Source organism: Ornithodoros turicata, chromosome 9 (genome assembly GCF_037126465.1).
Source record: "Ornithodoros turicata isolate Travis chromosome 9, ASM3712646v1, whole genome shotgun sequence".
NCBI lineage: Eukaryota > Metazoa > Arthropoda > Arachnida > Ixodida > Argasidae > Ornithodoros > Ornithodoros turicata.
In genome coordinates this window covers 27,974,784-27,993,851 of record NC_088209.1, presented here as the reverse complement: position 1 = coordinate 27,993,851, position 19,068 = coordinate 27,974,784, and the positions used below count along the sequence as shown (strand labels likewise).

At 47.3% G+C, this 19,068-nt stretch overlaps 1 protein-coding gene across 12 annotated transcripts in view; it reads right to left on the bottom strand.

Moving 5' to 3' along the window:
• Positions 1-19,068, bottom strand: part of LOC135368501 (rap guanine nucleotide exchange factor 2-like) — a 167,132-nt gene that overhangs the window by 20,735 nt on the left and 127,329 nt on the right. For 10 of the 12 annotated variants that reach the window (XM_064601834.1, XM_064601841.1, XM_064601838.1 and 7 more), the window contains 2 exons: positions 461-610; positions 173-379 (listed from right to left, as the gene is read on the bottom strand). In XM_064601834.1, coding sequence (XP_064457904.1) covers positions 173-379; positions 461-610 — 357 coding nt within the window. Of the gene's footprint in view, positions 1-172; positions 380-460; positions 611-3,504; positions 3,621-19,068 lie in introns of those variants that run through there. The other 2 variants (XM_064601845.1, XM_064601837.1) reach the window with 2 other exon arrangements.

The following is a 19,068-nucleotide window of genomic DNA, read 5'->3' as shown; positions in this document are numbered from 1 at the left end:
CTAGTCCGTCAGCTCTCAAAATATTACTGCGCCGCAGATAGGATGTCCGGGCAGAGATATGTCACTCTCCTGTGTGTCTCCTTATCTCCAATGCCGTATGTAGATGACGGAATCGATTACTTTTCCTTCTTAAGTCGAACATGACTATAGTTACTTTAGCACCAGTCCTTACATCCATTGACTCTGCAAGGTCCTCCTCTTCGTCAGAATCGACATTGCTCTCCATGAGCCCAGTGAGGTCAACTTCATTGTCTTCTAGAGATGACTGCACGGACTGCATTGTATCTGATCCAGAGTACGCGGAAGACGTGTCGCTGCTCCGAGAACTCCTATTTGACTTGAGGTCCCTTTGCAGCACTGTCTGTTGGCTGTCCAGCTGCTGAAATTACAGGAAACGTAACAGTTGAAAATACGTGGGCTCACAAAATGATGCAACACGCGATGAAACTGAAAACATCACCTGCATGTGATCCGAAGCATCTGAGCGTATCCTATGTCTTGTTTCGACAGTCACCTCATCTGGCTCAAGTGCCAACAGCCGTTCCAGGTTCATGGTGGTACACGACTGCCGCTGCCCTGGACGCAGCAGCTCGCAGTCCGGGTAGTCAATCTGCGCACACAGAAGAGAGGCCGTGAACATTAATTCCGCGTCCCAACTAGCTAGTGCCTCGAGCAGTATTACATTCCTGTCTGGTGGTAGGGATAAGACGTAGGAAAATGCAAGAAGACATTCAAACAGGCGAAACAGAGCAGTACTTCCTGTGCACGATGGCACAAGACATCACAAGTGACTTGCAAAATTTGTGCACTGTCTGCAGGAGTCGTGAGAATTATGTTCCCCCTGCGTGAAGTTTCGGAGCTCATTAGAGTCTGCTTGCTACTAGGGTTGCCACCAGGCCGGTATTATACCGGCAGGGCCGGTTATTTGCTCGCTCTGCCGGTAGGAAGGTGATACCCGCAGCCTTTTGCCGGTATTTGTGGCTCAACACCTTTCATAGGGGTTTTTACGGGGTTTTCCTTTCAACATTCCACTACAGCTTGAATAAATCTGGAGCACAGACCCAACTCCGTAGTCACCAGTCGTTTTCTTAGTTAATAGTGAGTTTTAGTATACCGTTGATAAGGTTAACCTGCCTATCGGAACCAATCGCAGTTGTGCGTGACTCAGAATCTTATTCATTGATTGGTTCCGGTTGATACGGTTCGACGCAAGTCACCTTATCAACGGTCTGCTAAAACTCTCTATTCATTATTATTATCATTGTTGTCTTGAGCGAGTACGCTTGTTCTTTCTTTCTCTCTCACTGTATACTCTCCACCCCTCACCCACTTTCCCTTCCCCGCGAACATTTCCTCCTTTCCCTCTATCCCACCTCCTCCTCCCCCTCAGCCGGTATTTTGCACTCCGAAAGGTGGCAACCCTACTTGCTACCCATTTGCTTTCGCAGGCTCTGACTGCTAACCTTCGGTAGACGTGCCACGTGCTATCACATTTTCCATTTGTTTTGCAAGTTACTTCTCCTGTAAATCTGATAGGGGCACTTGGATGTCACACAGCATCCGTCAGTATCCCTTAACGATGGATACGAGCCTAGCACTGAGATCAAATCGTGCCACGCATTAATTACCTTGTGACACAGGAGTGCTTAAAGTTCCCTCAAGTCCGTGCTCCCACCTTAGCAGTCCTGTGTCACGATGCGATACCAACAAGCCCAAATATTTGCTCTTTTGAAAATTATTAATTACATCGTGGAATGTGTGACAACCGTAACAAGTCCAGGATACCCGCTAGAATAAGAACAGGAGCTGTGCCCTTATTGTGGTGCAGGGCGGTAGACATGCTGAAAGCCTCCACTTGACGTACCAAGAGAAATATGGTGAACCCTCGTTATTATGACCCTCGTTATTATGACCCCCATTAATCTGACAAGCTCGCTTTATGACCGTTTTTCTTGGGAACTGTTTCGCCGCCATGTAAATCCATCTCGTAGGTACGACAATTCGCTTATCCGACAATGACCACGATCGGTGTCAAACACGTATTATCCTCTCATTATTACGACCGTGGCCCTCGACCCTCAGGCAAGCCCCAAGGAGAGGCTGCCGCATACCACAGGCAGAGGGCGACACGCGTGAAAATAGGCCAATAAGGTTTGGGATAACTCCTGATGGTGTTGACCTCGGCACCATGCGTAGCGCTCTTTCGGATTGCCAAAGCGCTGAAGTGCCTATAAAAGGCAGTGACTACAGGGCCAGGTCACGCAGTGCCCTCCGAGAGTTACACATTGGGTCTCCCCAGAGGTCGCCCGATAACGGTGCGGATGGGGTGCCTGATGCTCAGCTGAGTGAGCGCCACACCTCACTGCGAAGGAGGGAAGTGAAGCAGTAAAGGTTGCACTATTATTCTTTGAGCAATAGACGAGGGGGGGGGGGGGCAGCCGCCCTGGGAGCGAATTTCGGGCGCCTTAACCAGGGAGGGAACAAAACATGTCTCACCAGATCAAAAGATTGTTTTGCTGCTCTCTTTTGTGTGACTGTGCCCCACGTCGCAAGTGCGCGCTAATTTTGTATCAGACACACATACTATCACAGAGATTATAAGTATGTTCAAGGTAAGATATGAAAAGGTAAGATATGAAGAGATAATAAGTGCGACCAAGATAAATGACAAGTGTGCCCAAGACAATAAGTATGTCACGATTTTGTATCAGACACGCATAGATGTCGCATAGATGACAAGTATGTGTGAAAGCAAGTAAGTCCCCCAGCAGGCGTTCTTACGCGCGACGGACGTCCATTGCCAGGCAGACGAACGAAGGATCTGCATTTTTATTCTCCTCCAATCTCTGTTCGTCATCTGCCCAAGCGCGCCGGGCATCGTTCGTTCTTTGCGCGACCGGCACACATTGCAAAACCGATGCGCTACAAAGCGTTAGTTACCAGGCGAGAAAGCCAACACTTTGTTGAAACTAATTACTTCCTCGCACAAAATTAATTTCCAGCTGCAGCCAGCCACTTTTTCTCGTTATGAAACGAAGTATACCGTTTCGCAGAATATTTAGCAGATTTGGCGCCATAACTTCTCAAAACGTCCACATTGTGTCGCTCTACTCTTTTTTCAAACGGCGTTTATTACAGGGGCTCCATTTAAACAACTGCTCTACAAGATTCCCGCATCTCGAAGTCACACCGAAATATCGCATCCTGCAGGACACACGCCGTCACTCACCAAGTGGAGATCGTTCAAGTCGCCCGAAGGTACAAGATTACCAAGCCGCTTCCACATACACGCCACACTTCTAAGAACGTCGTGTAGCAGGAGCTTTAAGTACCTAATCAATCACTACGTTGTACCCGCCATTCGCAGCCATGAACACAGACAAGCCGCCCATGCATCAATTTGCACGCTCGCTGTTCGCGCATAGCACGGCATACAAGTCATCTAGCTCATGTTACTGCAAAAAAAACAACCTCATTGCCGTCCCTCATGCACTTGGCACTCACTCGTAGTACACTTCAGAAGCCGAACCGCTCGTCCTGCGCCTGGTGCACACTCATCTTTCAAGCTCTGTCCGTAACATCCGATTTGTCTTCGGCACGAAGAATCAAAAGTTCACACATACTAGGGCAGTCCAAAGACAAGGAAATGTGCGCGACATTTCGTGTTGTTGCAGTTGGAATCCGAAAGGAAAAAGCCGAGCACCCAGACCGTTCCAAGGAACTGATCCGATCAGCGGAGAGGATGTTAGTCTACGTGCGGGAAATACTGGGGTACTTCTGCGTGAACCGACACAAAGGAAGCTTGAGTCGCGAGACTTCCTTAAAAGTGTTACGGAATATCAACCCCCCCGGCAAGCATCCAGGGTCCGAACTCCATGTCGCACGATGTTGAGATAACGAAGATAACGAAGAGGCTAGTTCAAGATGCACCCGGAATATCTTGTGTGAGAAAAGTCAAGACCACGTCCTTTCAAAATCAGACAGCACAACTTCCAAACTCATGGTCAGCGTTGACTCAGTTAAGACTAACAGTAGTATCTCGTTAATTCAAAGTTCATCAACCCAACTGGTGACGTATACGATGTTTTCTAGACGGTGACGGCGTTGCAAAACACGGTATCGACGTTCATACTAAACCAGAGAAAGGTTGAGAGTAGGATTGCGTACTTATACCTAATTTCGTAAATAAATAATTCCGCACAGCTTACAGAAATCTTAATAAATTTTAACAAAATTAAACAAGAAAATAACTAAATTAAAAAAACACATTTAACCACAACTTCTTTTGTATGCACTGCCCTCAGATATGGTGTCCCCCTCGGATCTGGTTCGGCATTTGGTCAACAGTTGGAGTCTTTTTAAGTAAGCGTTTTGTAGTTATTATTTGTAATTACTTATTATTATGTGTTACTTATTATGTATTACGTTTTATTTGTAGTTTTGTACTTATCGTAGTTGTCACAATTATCTTTGCTGTCTCATGATGCGGTTGTTTCGTGTCTTCCTTATTTATATTGTGAGTGCATAGGCATTACCTCACAGTTCCTTCTGGTTTAGTTTTATATTCTTTTTCTGTACCTGCGCGGCGGCGAGATAGGGCCTACAGTATCGTTAAATAAAAACAATTAAACTAGCGGTTCTCACTTTCCAATGTCAAATGGTATGTTCACCTGGTCAATATTACAAAATGAAAGGCGGACACCACAGATGTGTGCAAATACGAGGCTTCGGTTAAGTGCACCCTGGTTCCCCCAGCCAGTCATGAACTGCCTCGTGCAACCATTCGCGGCGGCATGACATTTTATTTTCGATACCCACTGCAAAACCAGACGAAAAGCGGAGGCTGTTCAACGGAATGCATGTTCCCGTTATGCATACATACGTAATCAAAGGAGGACTGAAGCAGCAGCAAGCAAAGGCACGAATAGGCTGACTCCAATTACGTGTAAATCTCCTCCCGATTTGAATTCGAAAGGGGAAGATGCATTTTATGGCGTCGGCGGTGGCGGCTCCTCATCTCCAGAACGGTATGCGTGTCCCTGTTCCGATTCACCGAATGGTGACCTACATCTTTTCGTCAAAGAGCTTCCAGTTTCTGTATGTTTTTCTTCGCGGCGACTTAAAAGTTCGAGTCCACAGAAAAGAAGCTGCGTCGACACTATTCAGCTGTTCCGATTCCAAGAACGGCACTTCATGCACGTCCAGGCTGCTGCAAGACTTGCAAGTATGATAACAAGTCGCGCGTACAGCGCCTGGTGTTCTGAGGGCGACCACGAGTTCATTTTCTTCTGGGGGTACGCGATACGTAGCGAGAGTAAGAAACCGAGTGATAATCGCAAGGTAGAGCAGTTCAATGGACCTTTTGCACGTACTCTAGTATCCTAGCAAAACACGACCGGCGCCATCTATCGAATATGTAGGGAACTCTCTTCAGCGTCGCCAGGGTCACAGAGCATGCGCAGTAGCGTTGTGAAAAAAAGGTCAATTGACGATCCATACACCCCAACTCTGACCAGTCAAGAGCCAACGTTGAGAGACAAAACGCCAGACCCAGAGAACACATGCCTCCCTTGCCCCCCCCCCCTTGCCCCCCATCCCCCTTTTTTCGGTTTTTATTTTTTTATGTTTGCGATAGTTTTATACGTGCCACCAACGTCCACAAGCGTGAAGGTCCGTCCGTAACAGCTGTGGAGATATAAGAAAGGGTAGAAGAGTAGAACGGCACCGGAACGAGTGCAGGGCCCGCTTGCACGAGCGTTCAGGAGATTCCTCAGAGCTGTTCTCAGCACCTTTGCCGCTGCTTTACGAACGAGCAGCGTTGAGGACAGTCGCGGTTGCCAGAAGTTACGCCTAAGCCAGTGAGGACACCACTGAGGAATTTCCTCAACGTTTGTCCTAGCGGGCACTGGATCAGAAGACTTTCAGAATTTGGCAGTATGCCCAACAATACAGCCCTTTTCCTTTTACTTTTCTTCGTTTTTTTTTTTTTTTCATTGTAATTCTTCACAGTATAGTCACTGAGCCAGTTTCCCAAATTCAGCGAGAAAGCAGCTCATTGAAACAGATATTTCCCGTAAACAACGATAATTAACCGAGGCTGAGTTCTTTCAGATTATTCGACGATATTTTCCGCTCCGGTTATCGTTTTAGAAATGAACCGACCAGTCCCATCCCAACCCCGAAACGAAAGTTCCCTTCGCCTCTTTCACTATTCTCCAGAACTCACATACACGGAGAGCGATCGACGAACAAAAGGCTCCAGAGAGGGACTCCATTTCACGACCACCAAACAAGCTCTGGAAAACACTCAATATGGTCGAAATGTCGAGTGCCTCCACCGGAAAATTGAGCAGAAAATAGCGCTTCAAACGAACACTCTCCCACTCCATTATAAAGTAATAGAAGTCCTCTGATGAGGTGGAAGCGTTCACTCGGCAGGGGCACAGCCCGGTTTACTTCTTACGTTTATTTTTAATGGCAGCCAGGGCGAGGAACATGGAAGGCAGCCAAAGGCCTCTGCGTGTCGGACGAGACAACCAGTGCCGGACAAAAGCCGCCTTTTCCGCGGCTCGACCCGCCCCTCTGCACTCCACTGCACTTCCGCCGAATCCCCCCAATGCCCTCCTCCCCTCATCCACATTTCCGTTCTTCTCGTATATCCCAACCAAGAGCGGAGCAAACAGCCTCGTGGAGCCACCGTATAGCCAAGCGGGAAAAGTTTTGTACGTTCTGTTGCGAACGGCACAATAACTGTACGAATGTAATGACTGGCCATATATTTTTTTTCGTGTTTGTGCCGCGAAGCAACTGTGGCTATGAGAGCCGTACAAGCGTGGACAGATGGAGAGAAGACAGCAGGAATTAGGGGAGACCGGGGTTTAGTACGCGTCCTGGGCCGACTTCAGGGGAAATTGGGCCGACATTCGTCTGGAAAGTATGCCGGAGAACCCCAGGGAAAACCTAAGCGAAAACCTCAGACAGCACAGCCTGTGCGAGGATCGAAGTCTCGTGCCGTGGAAGGCGATCACCCTAACCACCCTACGCCACGCGAGCTGGTGCTGGTCACATTCGTCACGAAGTTCTGTTGGTCACAAAATTCGAAGGTCACAAAGTTGCTGTAGCATCGTCTGACGCGCTACTGTTGCGTTTGATGCAAACATACGTCCGTTTTGTGCAACATTTCACGACCGTCGTTGAACGCCTCTACACACGTCGTTTCCTTCACTTTCCTTTCACTGTCAGTCCAGGTTTTACGCAAAGGCAACCCTGCCTCTAGGTTCTTCCAGACGTTGCTAAATGTAACTTACTTGGCGTGCGCGGAACGCCCTTTCCTTTTCCTGGATGTGCTTTGTTCACTAGGGGAGCAGTTTCCTCCAGAATACCGCGGACATTCGTACGAATACGTTGGATACGTGGAGTGTACCACCCATAAAACGTTATACCAGCCAGTGCTGAACGTACTGAACGATGCTTCCTGTGTGTGAAGCGAGATATAGGTGAACATAGCAGGAGCAGGCAAGCTAGCAGGTGTTGAATTGATATTAACATTGCCTTGAGCTTGAGGAGAAAACACAGGACGAACACAGGACGAGATGGACAGATAGACTCACGAACCAGCAAAACAAGCAAAAGCAAGCCAGATACAGGTGTCACGTTTTATAAGTCTGATATGTACCTCATGTAAAAAAAAAAAAAAAAAATGGAGGTCTCACAAATCAAACTAAAGTTGTGTTTCCTAACGGCACGAGCCTAACGGTTGTGCTATGAAGAACTGTGCGGCCAGATGGCGCCAACTGTGCAGGTGTATCCGCGTGGCTATTTTGTGGAAAGCTTTAGTTGCAGCGTACGCGATACGCTAAAACCCCTAACAATCGCCGTTGTATAATGCCGTTAACGTGCTAAGGAATGCGTCGTTCGCTTTTCTATTCCAAACATGCAATTCTTCTCTCCCTCCAAGCTGTGAATTCACACCCGTACAATAGCGAGGCATCTCAAGGACTCCGTGTAACGGTGGGCGCCGCAGAGCGTCGGCCCACTGAAAATGAAAACGTCTTGCGTCACGCGGCTAGAAGGCGTAGCTGTCTCGGCCACGCACCCCGAACGCCCACCACATGATACGTCGAGAAGAGGTTTTACGCACCGCCGGTTGTGTGTAGGATTCATCTCGGCTTTCGATTGCTTCTGGCCAGTCAATGGATGTCGCGTTCACGCGCAGAACGGCAGAAAACGGCGAGCGCATCTCGCTTTGCTTCTCCGGAAACAGTTCACAACGACATGAACGTCCACTGGACCGACTAGATCCCCTCGTCCAGTAGAAGGGAGGGATGATAAGTAAAAATAATAAAAAGAAGAGAGCCATGCAAAGAGGTTGGTTACAAAAAATGACGACGAGCTGCTCTGCATTCATGGGTTGTTAGCTGTTAGCAAATGAGCCAGGCGCTACTACAATTAAAGCGGATGACGTGGTGCACCCAAATGCACCACACCATTAGGCTTGAGGGAGCTGCGGAGGGACTAGCCGGTTCAGCTTTTGCGACGACGTTCCAAGCCTTTGTTATATGTCTTATGCACATTCCGGTGCCCTTCCACATATTAATAGCTCTGTACTTTCCACTTTGCTATGCTTTTCTGTAACATACTTGCCAAATAGTTGTCTACTATATCTTACAGACACACACATATATTTGCTTGCGTAGCAGGCTAGCCAGCTGTTAGCTATCCGTTGTTTCAGTCAATTTTTCCTTTTTTTTCTTCTTTTTTCTTGCTATATCTAACGTAGCACAATCTAACTCTGATGTTTGATGGCTCCGACTAGCTAGTCCTGAGAGTCTGCGACGCCTAGAGACGCGGATGTCTCAAGCATTTTAAGTCAGCACCAAGTTGCCACGGCCACTTTTTGCGCTGGTGTCCATCCACGTACATGAAAAAAATAAATGTAATGAATGACTAAAAATGAAATGAATTTGAGTGATTAACCAAGTGCTTCAAGAGGATGGCACGCACCACGGCGATGGAGACGCTGATATTGATTCGTCTATAGCCGATACACTCGCCGTGACTCGCCTTATGAACTGATTCAAAGAGCAGGATTGTCTACACTGTATACAAGGGCTTGAATCCATCGTCAAAAACGTTAAAGAAATCAATTCATTTTAGCACACTGTGAAAATGTCGTGTTTCAATAAAAAAGGAAAACAGCACAGCGAGGACTGATTATGCATAAATGATTTTCCAGCTGACTCGTATTTCAATCCCGTCATTTGTCTGCACTTATTGCCGCGATTACATTCATCCCGTTATCTCTTCTCGCTACCGCACTCAGTACATTGCCTCGGCTACGTGACATTGACCTATCGGCGCACTCAATGACTTCTCTACACTCCCCACTTGGGTGATGCATGTGGACGAAGACGGAGCACCTGTATATACGCTGCGGGAGTCAAACAATAGCTTCTGCGACCAAGCCTGCACTTGACAGCAGATATGCCACTCAAAATTTTATGCAACGTACTTTCTCTCGAACGAGGAGGTTTTGCCGGAGACAATAGAAGCTATCGAAGCCTGAATGCAACAATGGGAGGTATATGTCGACCCGACGGATACGATGACGGCACGATTGTACAGAATGGTCAGAACGTACTTTCTTTTTTTTCTAATAACTAGGATGCAAATTCGGAAACACTTCGCCGCGGCGTCCCATGCATGGTGGTACACACTAACTATTGTCCATCTGGGAGACGTTGAACCACACGTTTTCGTGGATCATCAGTTTTCACACAGAGACCCACCATTTGGCCCAGAAGGAAACAAAACTATGGGAGGAGACACCGAAACAGAAGCATGGAAGAGCGGCCAACCGGGAAAGCGTGACGACCAGGTCCAGTGGCAGACAGCTAAAGAAGTGCGTCGATGTCATTTTTTGTGCTTTTGGACCAGACGGACATGAGGATGCACGGGTGAATATCCGACAGAACTATATTACCACTTTTCTTTTTTCGAGTAGACTTCCCTTCTAAATGCATGACTTAAAGACTCGAGACTGGAGAAGACCTTGTCTGTGTTGTCGTTTTTTGTTCTCCTGTCTCGGGTTTTTAAGTTACGGATCTATACCATCAGCTCGCTCGCTACCTATCTATTCTCTCGTTTCCGTTCTAAACCCATACCTGTCACTTTCCTCACGCGCAACGATCAGGAACAATTCGGAGCACGCCTCACACCCCACTACCCACTCTGTCTCTCTCTCTCTCTCTCTCACTCACTGTACTTCCACATGATCGACGACCACTAATTTTGGAAGCCTAATGCTCATCTTACTTACGTCCTTCCCTTCAGGCTTAGCGGCTCCCCTATGCCAACTCGGGGTCAGTGGACACTACGTCCCAAAGCGATCTCGGCAGAAAGCCCTTTCAGAAGACCGTGTTTTCAAGCGCTGGTAAACAGGGCTCAACTGGACTTTCTCTCTCTCTCTCTCTCTCTCTTCGACAATTTCCCCGTTCCCTGCCCCCACCACCGCCACCACCACCCAGATACTTCCACGAATGACTCAGACAACACAGTTTAAGCCGGTCGATCCAAGAGAGAATCCTATTAGACCACTCCCCACCCCCTTTTGCTTCTAATACTATGTTCAAAGACAACGTATATCTTCTATTGTATTAGACAATGATTGTGATAGCTGAGCATTATCTACCTGAAATATACACTTCAACGCTCAACGTGTCTGCTCATGTCTGTGGTCACCGCATACGTGATCCAGGCAGTCTTTGCGCTAATTGCACCTCGATGTCCCGGTGGCTACCACGACTAAGCGCAGGTACTTAACCGAGGACTGTCACTGGAAATGCGCGGTCGATGATCGTGGCATCCGAGTGAGGGACGGCAAGCGATCAAGCGTATACGCTCGTTAGGCCGAGGTACCCGACACGCATGTGCGCGTAAAAATGCTAAGACCACGGGCTCACTTTGCTGGCGAGCGGAACCAGTTCTGATGCACCGATGGGTTCGTTCAATACGAGAGCGGGAGTGTACGAAAAACGACGTAGGAGATACTACATTCAACAGGGACCTTACACGCTATCAACAAGCTGTCTACAGCGCAGTGTACTGCTACAGAGAAACGCTCGCAGTGTCTCACACACGTTTGAGACGTTGCGGGTGTACGCCCCTCCTTGTCCCTCGTGTCGGAATTTCGCGGTCGTGGATGCTCATCACCAGCTCGCTTGCTGCTTAACCCACCCTTCACAAAAATAATGAGACTTGCACAGAATAAACGGGAAAAATGGAATATGTAAGAGATACTGCACGTGTCAAACGCATGGAATTTGAACCCTATTCAAGTATGAGAGCTATCGCGGTGATAAATGGGGCTGCGGCGAATGACCACGGCAGAGAGCCCGAGAACCGATTAAACATTTTCTTTCCAGTTAATATCGGATCATATACACGTCACAAGATATGTCGACCAGTTAAATTCTACGGTGCGAATTCTGCTCTAGAATTTAAAAAAAAAACGACATTTATCAGGAAAAAGCACCAGCAAACGTAGCTGTAAACCGTTAGTAACTGGCATAAAAAAAAGAGAGAAAAAATGTGAAGTACAAGCCATGTGAGGTGGGAAACAGCAGAAAACATTTCTCCGTCGTACATTCCCATCAGATCCGTTTTCGATTCAATACTAAGCGCCCTACAAGACAAAGAAAGCTGGGAAACAGGATCTGACTCATACTGCCCAATCAAAAGCCTGTCCGGGCTACGGATGACGGCGAAGCCCAACATTGTTCTTAGAAGTCGTATCGGCCGTGAGATTCGCGACGCCTAAATAGAGTCGGCGCGTGCAGCACAAAAAGGGTGTAGCCGAAAACTGTCAAGTGCGAGGCGTCGACATTCCCCGCTCTCGTACAAGCAGAAGCCAAAGAATCAAGAAGACGTACGAGGGCATCCATCGTAGCTTTCTTTCAAGACGTCTAGTACGCCCGTTCTTTTTTTTTATCGCAATCATGAGAACCAAGGGCGACGACGAGCGCTGGATCGAAATTTTGTGACCAGATGAGATTGGGGTTACTGTATATAGAATTGCCGATAAAACGACATATATGCAGGCAAGCTGGTGGACAAACTCCATGGTAAAGAAGCCTGAGCACTGGGCGAACACTGAAGACAACGCGACAAGTTAAGTCCTGTCGTCTTCAGCGTTCGCCCTATGCTCAAGCTTGTTTACCATGGAGTAGCCGGCTCCGGCGGTTTGAGTTTACCTTCGTTCTGAGTCGTAAATATGAGTCGATAAAAGCTCCAGCAAGACAAACCTGAGAAGCTCCGTGTCCTCTGCCTAAAACGCTTTGAGCCGTTCAAAGCTGCCACTGACTAATGTCCTCCTAATCCAGGAATTTTCCCAGCGCCTCCACACACACACACATACAAACACACTCCCCAAAGTACCTTCCAAAAAGGCCAAAATACCAGAAGTCACGAGTGTCACACAACACAAACCTACCTACAAAATTCCACGCCCCCCCCCTCCCCCCCAAAAAAAAGAAAAAAAAAGAAACATGAAAATCCTGCTGAAGTCTATTTTCGAGTTTATCGAGAACTGAACGTGAAAAACAAAGTAGGGCCTCAATCAACAGTATCGTAACGTGAACCCACGTATAACTCCTCAGTTCCGCTATGTCTGATGCTATGTATATAGAGCTACGTCCCTACACGGAATCGTGTACCAACAACCAGTAATTTACCCAAACCCACCCAACACCCCTCCCCCCCCTCCAAATCTGGGAGACACCCCCTAAAATTTTGAGATTACGCAACATTTTGTCGAAGAGTACAAAAGTACAAGGGAGTATCCTGCATGCCGAGACATCACCCCCACCCCACCCCCATTTGCACACTCTTAAAAATTAACTTCACCGCATAGCACGCTCCTAGCCACACCATCATCTCGAATGACATCGTTCTCTCCCATTATTTGTTGAAAACGGGAGGCGTACGCCTTCTTTTTTTTTTTTTTTTTGTGACACTTATGCTGTTCGTAATTGTCACAGACATGGCGTACGCCTCCCGTTTCCAGCGAATCAGGGGAGAGAACGATGTCATTCGAGATGATGGCTGGCTAGGAGCGTGCTATGTGGTGAAGTTCCGTTTTACGAGTGCAGAGCCTGACACACCCCCAGGGATGGAATAGACCTTTTTAGAAGAGCAAGCGCCACCTGGTGGCACGCAAGGGCTCATGGGAACTTAGAGCGCCATGTAGTACTTGAAGCATTACGAGACGGCCGGAGGCGGAGGTAGAGGAAGAACAACAACATTCCCGGTGTGCGTAGCAGCAGCGTCAGCCGAGGTAAGCCATAACCGAAGCAGACGACAGAGCAGTGTCCCCCAAAGTCCCCATGCTGCTTTGCGCCGCGCGCTTGGTGGCGCGCGCATCTTTTTAAAGTCGTCTATTCTGAGTAAACCACTGCTAGCAACGCTTCATCGCGAGCCCGTTCGCCAACTTTTCATGCGACTGACAAGACGAGGAACGACGAGTGCCCAAAACTGACGGACTCATTTCCAAAATATATGCCAAGAGCCAGGTAATAACAACACGAGCTACACTATAAGGATGGCCGCGTGTTAAAAAGAGCATGGCGAGGAGTATATATAGCATGTATATACACGTAACCAGTAAAGAGATACTTCCGCGTCCTCCCATTCCATCAACGTTACTTCCTTCCTTCCTGACGTACAGGCTACGTACGTACACACAGAAATGACCGGAATCGGCACAAGGCAAACTTGCGTCAGGCGAGGAGTGGACTTGACAACATTACGCAGGTTGTGGGGAGCTGCACGCAGGAAGGGGCGAAGGCTGCTCACAGCAACACGTTTCGCGCGGAAAGAGTATACGCTTGAGCACGTTTCGATGAACGTGTGAAACGACAGCTTACAGCTGTCGAGTTCCGGTACTATATGACCCAATAACCACCAGGGCTTTTTTCTAATGCATTTTTTTATTCCGTGTTAGCACCGCGAAGCAACTGTGGCTATGAGCGGCGTACAGATGTGAACAGATGGAGAGAGGACAGCAGGAAGGAGTGGGGGGGGGGGGGCAGGTGGGTTAGTATGCGTCCTGGGCAGACTTCAAGCGGAACTGTGCCGACATTCATCTGGAAGGTCTTCGGAAAACCCGGAGAAAACCTCAGACAGCACAGCCGGTGGTAGGATTCGAACCCACCACCTCCCAGTCTTCAGCACGACCTTGGCTACCACCATTTTTTATGTACCGGTTTAACGCGGCAGTGCGCCTACTGAGAAAGTGCTGACCGGACCGTGTACAAGGGAATAAACTACGAAATGACTAAAGATGGGACGAATCCAGAATTTTGCGAATCCGAATCCAAGGAAAGTTCTGCGAATCCACGAATCTTTCGAATCCTTTCTTTAAAAAGAGTTCAAAAAGCCAAGAAAAAAAAACTGCTACTGAAAAGTGTTTTGAAGCAGAATATGATACATTTGTTTAATGAAAAAAAAGTTTCGGGAGAAGATATACCCATATCTATTTAAGTTATTTAATATTTACGTAATTTATTCGACATATTGTTCATCGACTACAAGAAATGCATAAATTCTCGAGTCTGAATTATTTCCATAAAGCTAAAGCAAGAATCAAAAGCAAAACCATATGACTTTAAAACTTGTAATGTAACAGTTCCTGCCTGAACTCTTTCAGTCCAGAGCAATGTAAACAAAGAAACAAGAAAACACCCGTCGGCCGATGAGGCTTTCGGCGGACTCCGGTGGAGCCAATTTGAAAAAGAAACGAACAAACGTGGTCGGCGGATTCGAAAGATTCGATTCGCCGTTTTGGGCACAAGGATTCGGATTACCGAATCTCGAATCCCTGCCTAGGATTCGTGGATTCAAGGATTCGCGGATTCGGTTGGCACATCCCTAGTTTTGACGAATACTACACAGTGTTGTTTATTCGCTGTGGACTTTTTATAACAAAGCTACGAGAGCAGCATAGACACTTTTTTTTTTTGCTCATTTGTATATGCAAAATTAGGCGATGGATATTTCAACGTACGTGCTCGTTTCAAATTTTTGAAAAACAAAATGGCCTTTAACGAGGAATACCTTCCATTCTGCTGCTTCAGGTTTGCCCGCAAGCCCCGAATTAAAGAGTTAATTAGTGAATTTTAGGTAATGAGACATCTTGTAGCTACATACTCTCATCGAGAGGATGTCCGCCTGGCCGTATAACTCAACTAAAAAAAAACGCCATCTATGCTGCTTTTATAGCTTCTTTTTTAATAAAAAAACGAACGAATAAAAAAAACACCCTCTATGTACAAACTGCGTATTCTACAACACAATACCATACATTGGCAACTAAATGGTTCCGACTTTACACCTACTGTTATGTATATAAATTCAGTCCATTCTTCTCATTTTGTCTGTGTAGGAACATGTAAAATTTATTGCGCTGCTGTAACCGCAACATGATGGAGCCCTGGAAACTCCTCATGCTATGCAGCCTTTTGCTCCTGAGCGCCATACTGCATGCTATGAATAAGTCAAATAAAATAGAGAAAACAACGCCGATTATCCATCAGAGCAGTCCAGAAAACCTAGCAAGGGTCCAGAGCAGCCAATAACCGTCCGCCTTCAACTTTTACATGCGTTCAGTGGGAACCATCCCCCGCCGATAGCTGCCGCAAGTAGGGCCAGCGACTCATCTGTAATGTTTAGTAGTGCACGACCATGACACAGAGACAGAGTACGCCCAAAGTGGGCCAGGAAAAGCATAAATTCTAAAGCCTGTCCAAGTCACTACATTTTTCCATTATTTTAGCCGTGATTCATATGGCTGAAAACTAGGGTCCCCAAACATGACCTCTTTCTTTCCTTCCTTTTTTCTTTTTACGAAGTTTCGCAAAATATTATCGCCGGAAACGAAAAATCTTCCCCGTTAGCAGAAAGGTACCGGCTCTCGCACAGTGAGCCAAGCCATTTGAAGCACGCTTTCGTGTCAAAGTTGTCCATCATCGTGGCCAAAGAGAACGTCGTTCTTTCCCCACTGTACCACGTCGATCCAGCCACGAGTTCCTTGACAACGACGGTGACGTAAAGCCCAGCAAGGTAAACCGGCCGCTTCTTTCTAGCGCCTCGGGGCGAGTTCGCGCAGATTCCCCGCCGACGCTTCGAAAAATGGCGCCCTTTCCGTGTGTCATCTTTCTCGGGCATTTTATACACTGCTTCACTGGCACGAACACTACTTATTTCTTTTTACATTGCTCAAACGCTCTCCCAACACTTTGGAAGAAGCTGTATTCATCAACTGAGAGCTGAAAGACGGGCATGTTGGTATGGGCCCATATTCCAAAAGGGAAGAAGCACAAAAAACAGCAGACGACACAGCTTGTCGTCTATTTTATGTGCTCTCCCCTTTTGGACTATATTCATCATTCAGACCATTGCAAACAAAAGTAAGATGTTTGTTTGCTGGTACAACCAACACAACCTACAAACAAAGTACGATCTCTTAATTAAACGACGTGACTTAGTCATCAGGAGTCCGCCAATCACAATCGTGCTACGGCGGCCGTAGCACGACGGCCGTAGATCAGCCGTCATGAGCCACATGGACAGCTGCTTGTAGCCACAGAAAGCCTGTGTTTGAAACGCGATTGGCAGAAGCAGACGACATCCCCGACGTTGCGAGGGAGGAAGATGTGCATTCTTTCTCCTTTATCTAGGCGGTGTTGGTTCAACTCGACCAATTGCCACTTACGTTCCATTTACTGACACGCGAGCTGATGCAAAGATCAGACGACATGGAAAACGCGCACGAACAAGGTCTTGTTCGTGTACGTTTTCTCGGACCCTATTCTCGGGGGTTCATTATGAACATATGTGCGTAAAAAAGGAACTTGGGGTTTCTTTAATGATTTTTGTTGCGGTGATACAATTCAATGTTAAAAACAAAGGAAATGTAGCAATTCTGCAGCAAAATGAAGAGAACACTGTCCACCAACACATGCTCCGAATATTCCGCACGCATAGCATATTAGTTTTTTTTTTTTCGTTTTTTTTATTTCGTGTTAGCGCTATGAGCGGCGTACAGATGTGGACAGATGGAGAGAGGACAGCAAGAAGGAGTGGGCGACAGAGGGGTTAGTATGTGTCCTGGGCCGATAGCCCATTAGTGACTTTTTGTTTTTCGTATGATGTCGCCTTTGCATACGTAAGCGATACCGTGGTGGCTCTGTGGAATGCGCAAAGCTCTGTTTATGTCTTGCGCGTGCGCGGAATCACCAACGCTATCCCTTACGTACGCAAAGGCGATAGCGTACGGTATACTCAAATTCACTACTACCGACGCATTTCGGCGTTAATTTCTCACACATTCGATATTTTTTGTTGCAGCGCGAGACAGGAACGTCGAAAGAGCACAGTGCAGAGAGTCACCTTGGCTGAAGAGAATGACCACCAAAGAAGCGATTCTGCGAACGATATGTGGTAGATTACGTCCGTTCTTTCAGATCGCGACGCTATCTCTCGCGGTAACATCCCAGCAGGATATTGACGACTAACCTTGTTTAGGTCGCGCACGCGAACCGCCCGGGAAATCCGGTATGTGGAAAGCCGATGCTACCCCGATTTAAATCTCGATTACGGCAGTCACCCATCATCAGCGACAGCTGACAACAGCCCGTGGAACCCCTTTCATTCGCCTAACAAGAACGAAGAACTCGGAAGCCACCAACGTACGCACACATAAATATGATATGGAAGCTGCTTGTACACTACCCGACATTATTGGACTCAACAGAGCAGTTTTGTGTTTCAACGTATCAGGTGTGGACGCATAAAAGCGGGAAATTCAGGGATCCTGTGGACGTATCGATTGAAGCAGAAACCGCAGGTCCGGATCCGACCGTCGATATCTCGAACAAAAGTCTCCTCACTATTTGCGTTGGATTTGAAGGGTCGGGGAATTATGTGTATGCATGTAGTCTGTACTCAAGTTGAAAAACAACGCTCAACAAATACAGAACGAGGTACCGTATGAGTCGACGATGGTGGGAACAAGAGACACAAAAAAAAAATAGATGCGTAAGTCGCGACAGGGGGCCGGTCTGGCTACATCAACAAAAAAGTTGCCAATGAAAAAATGAGAATAAAAATTCGAAAGGAAAAAAGAAGCAGAACAAACGGAAGTAGAGAGAAATGATAGGGGGGAGCTCAACTCATGAGAATTGCCCGAGAAAATCACCCGTCGAAGAAACGATCGTCCTGCATCGAACCTGTACGCAGTGCGCTAGCTGATTCGACACACAAGCGCTCCTCAAAAAGGTCGCTAACTAATCTTCCTATAAAAAAAAAGAGAGAAAAGAAGGAAAAGGAAAGAAGAAAAAAGAACTCTAACAACTCCTGTGGTCACAATGTAGCCAGCACATTACTGTTGGCTGGTGACACTGATCTAATGTAGCGGCTGATTAACCTCCCCAGAAAAAGGCGGCTGCATCATAAGTGCATGTACAGGTGGAGCACAGTGGTCGATTGAATTTCACATGTGGGTCAGCCACATCCACGACCGAAACACGCGCGAATTAGAGGGTGCTTAGATGAGAGGGGGGGGGGGGGGGATGCAAGCAGTTTTCTCAACTTGTTAACGCCAACTGCTCAGCGCATGCGCAATACTTATAGCCTGAATAATAAAGCAGGATTTTGCTTCATGAGCTGCAATTATTCCCACGCCACAGCATGCCCCCTTTCTCCGCTTGACCTTATACCTGTATCGTACGCGCCACTTATTGAAGGGTGCATCATCCCCTTACAGATGAGCGTCTTTGAGGTACGTTCCGAGCAGCATCGAACGCGTCTTACATGGTGATATACTGAAAACGTGACATTTGTCTTACAATGGAAAATATGTAATGGGCTACTGTCATCAGCGACGAATGACAAAGCCGCTCGTATAGGGTGTTTTCACATGACGTCAAACGAACGCGTTTGGCCGCCATGGCGGTGGTCACTTTTTCGGCGCAGCTGCCGAGATTAGCATTTGCTCGAAAACGAAGCCTTGAA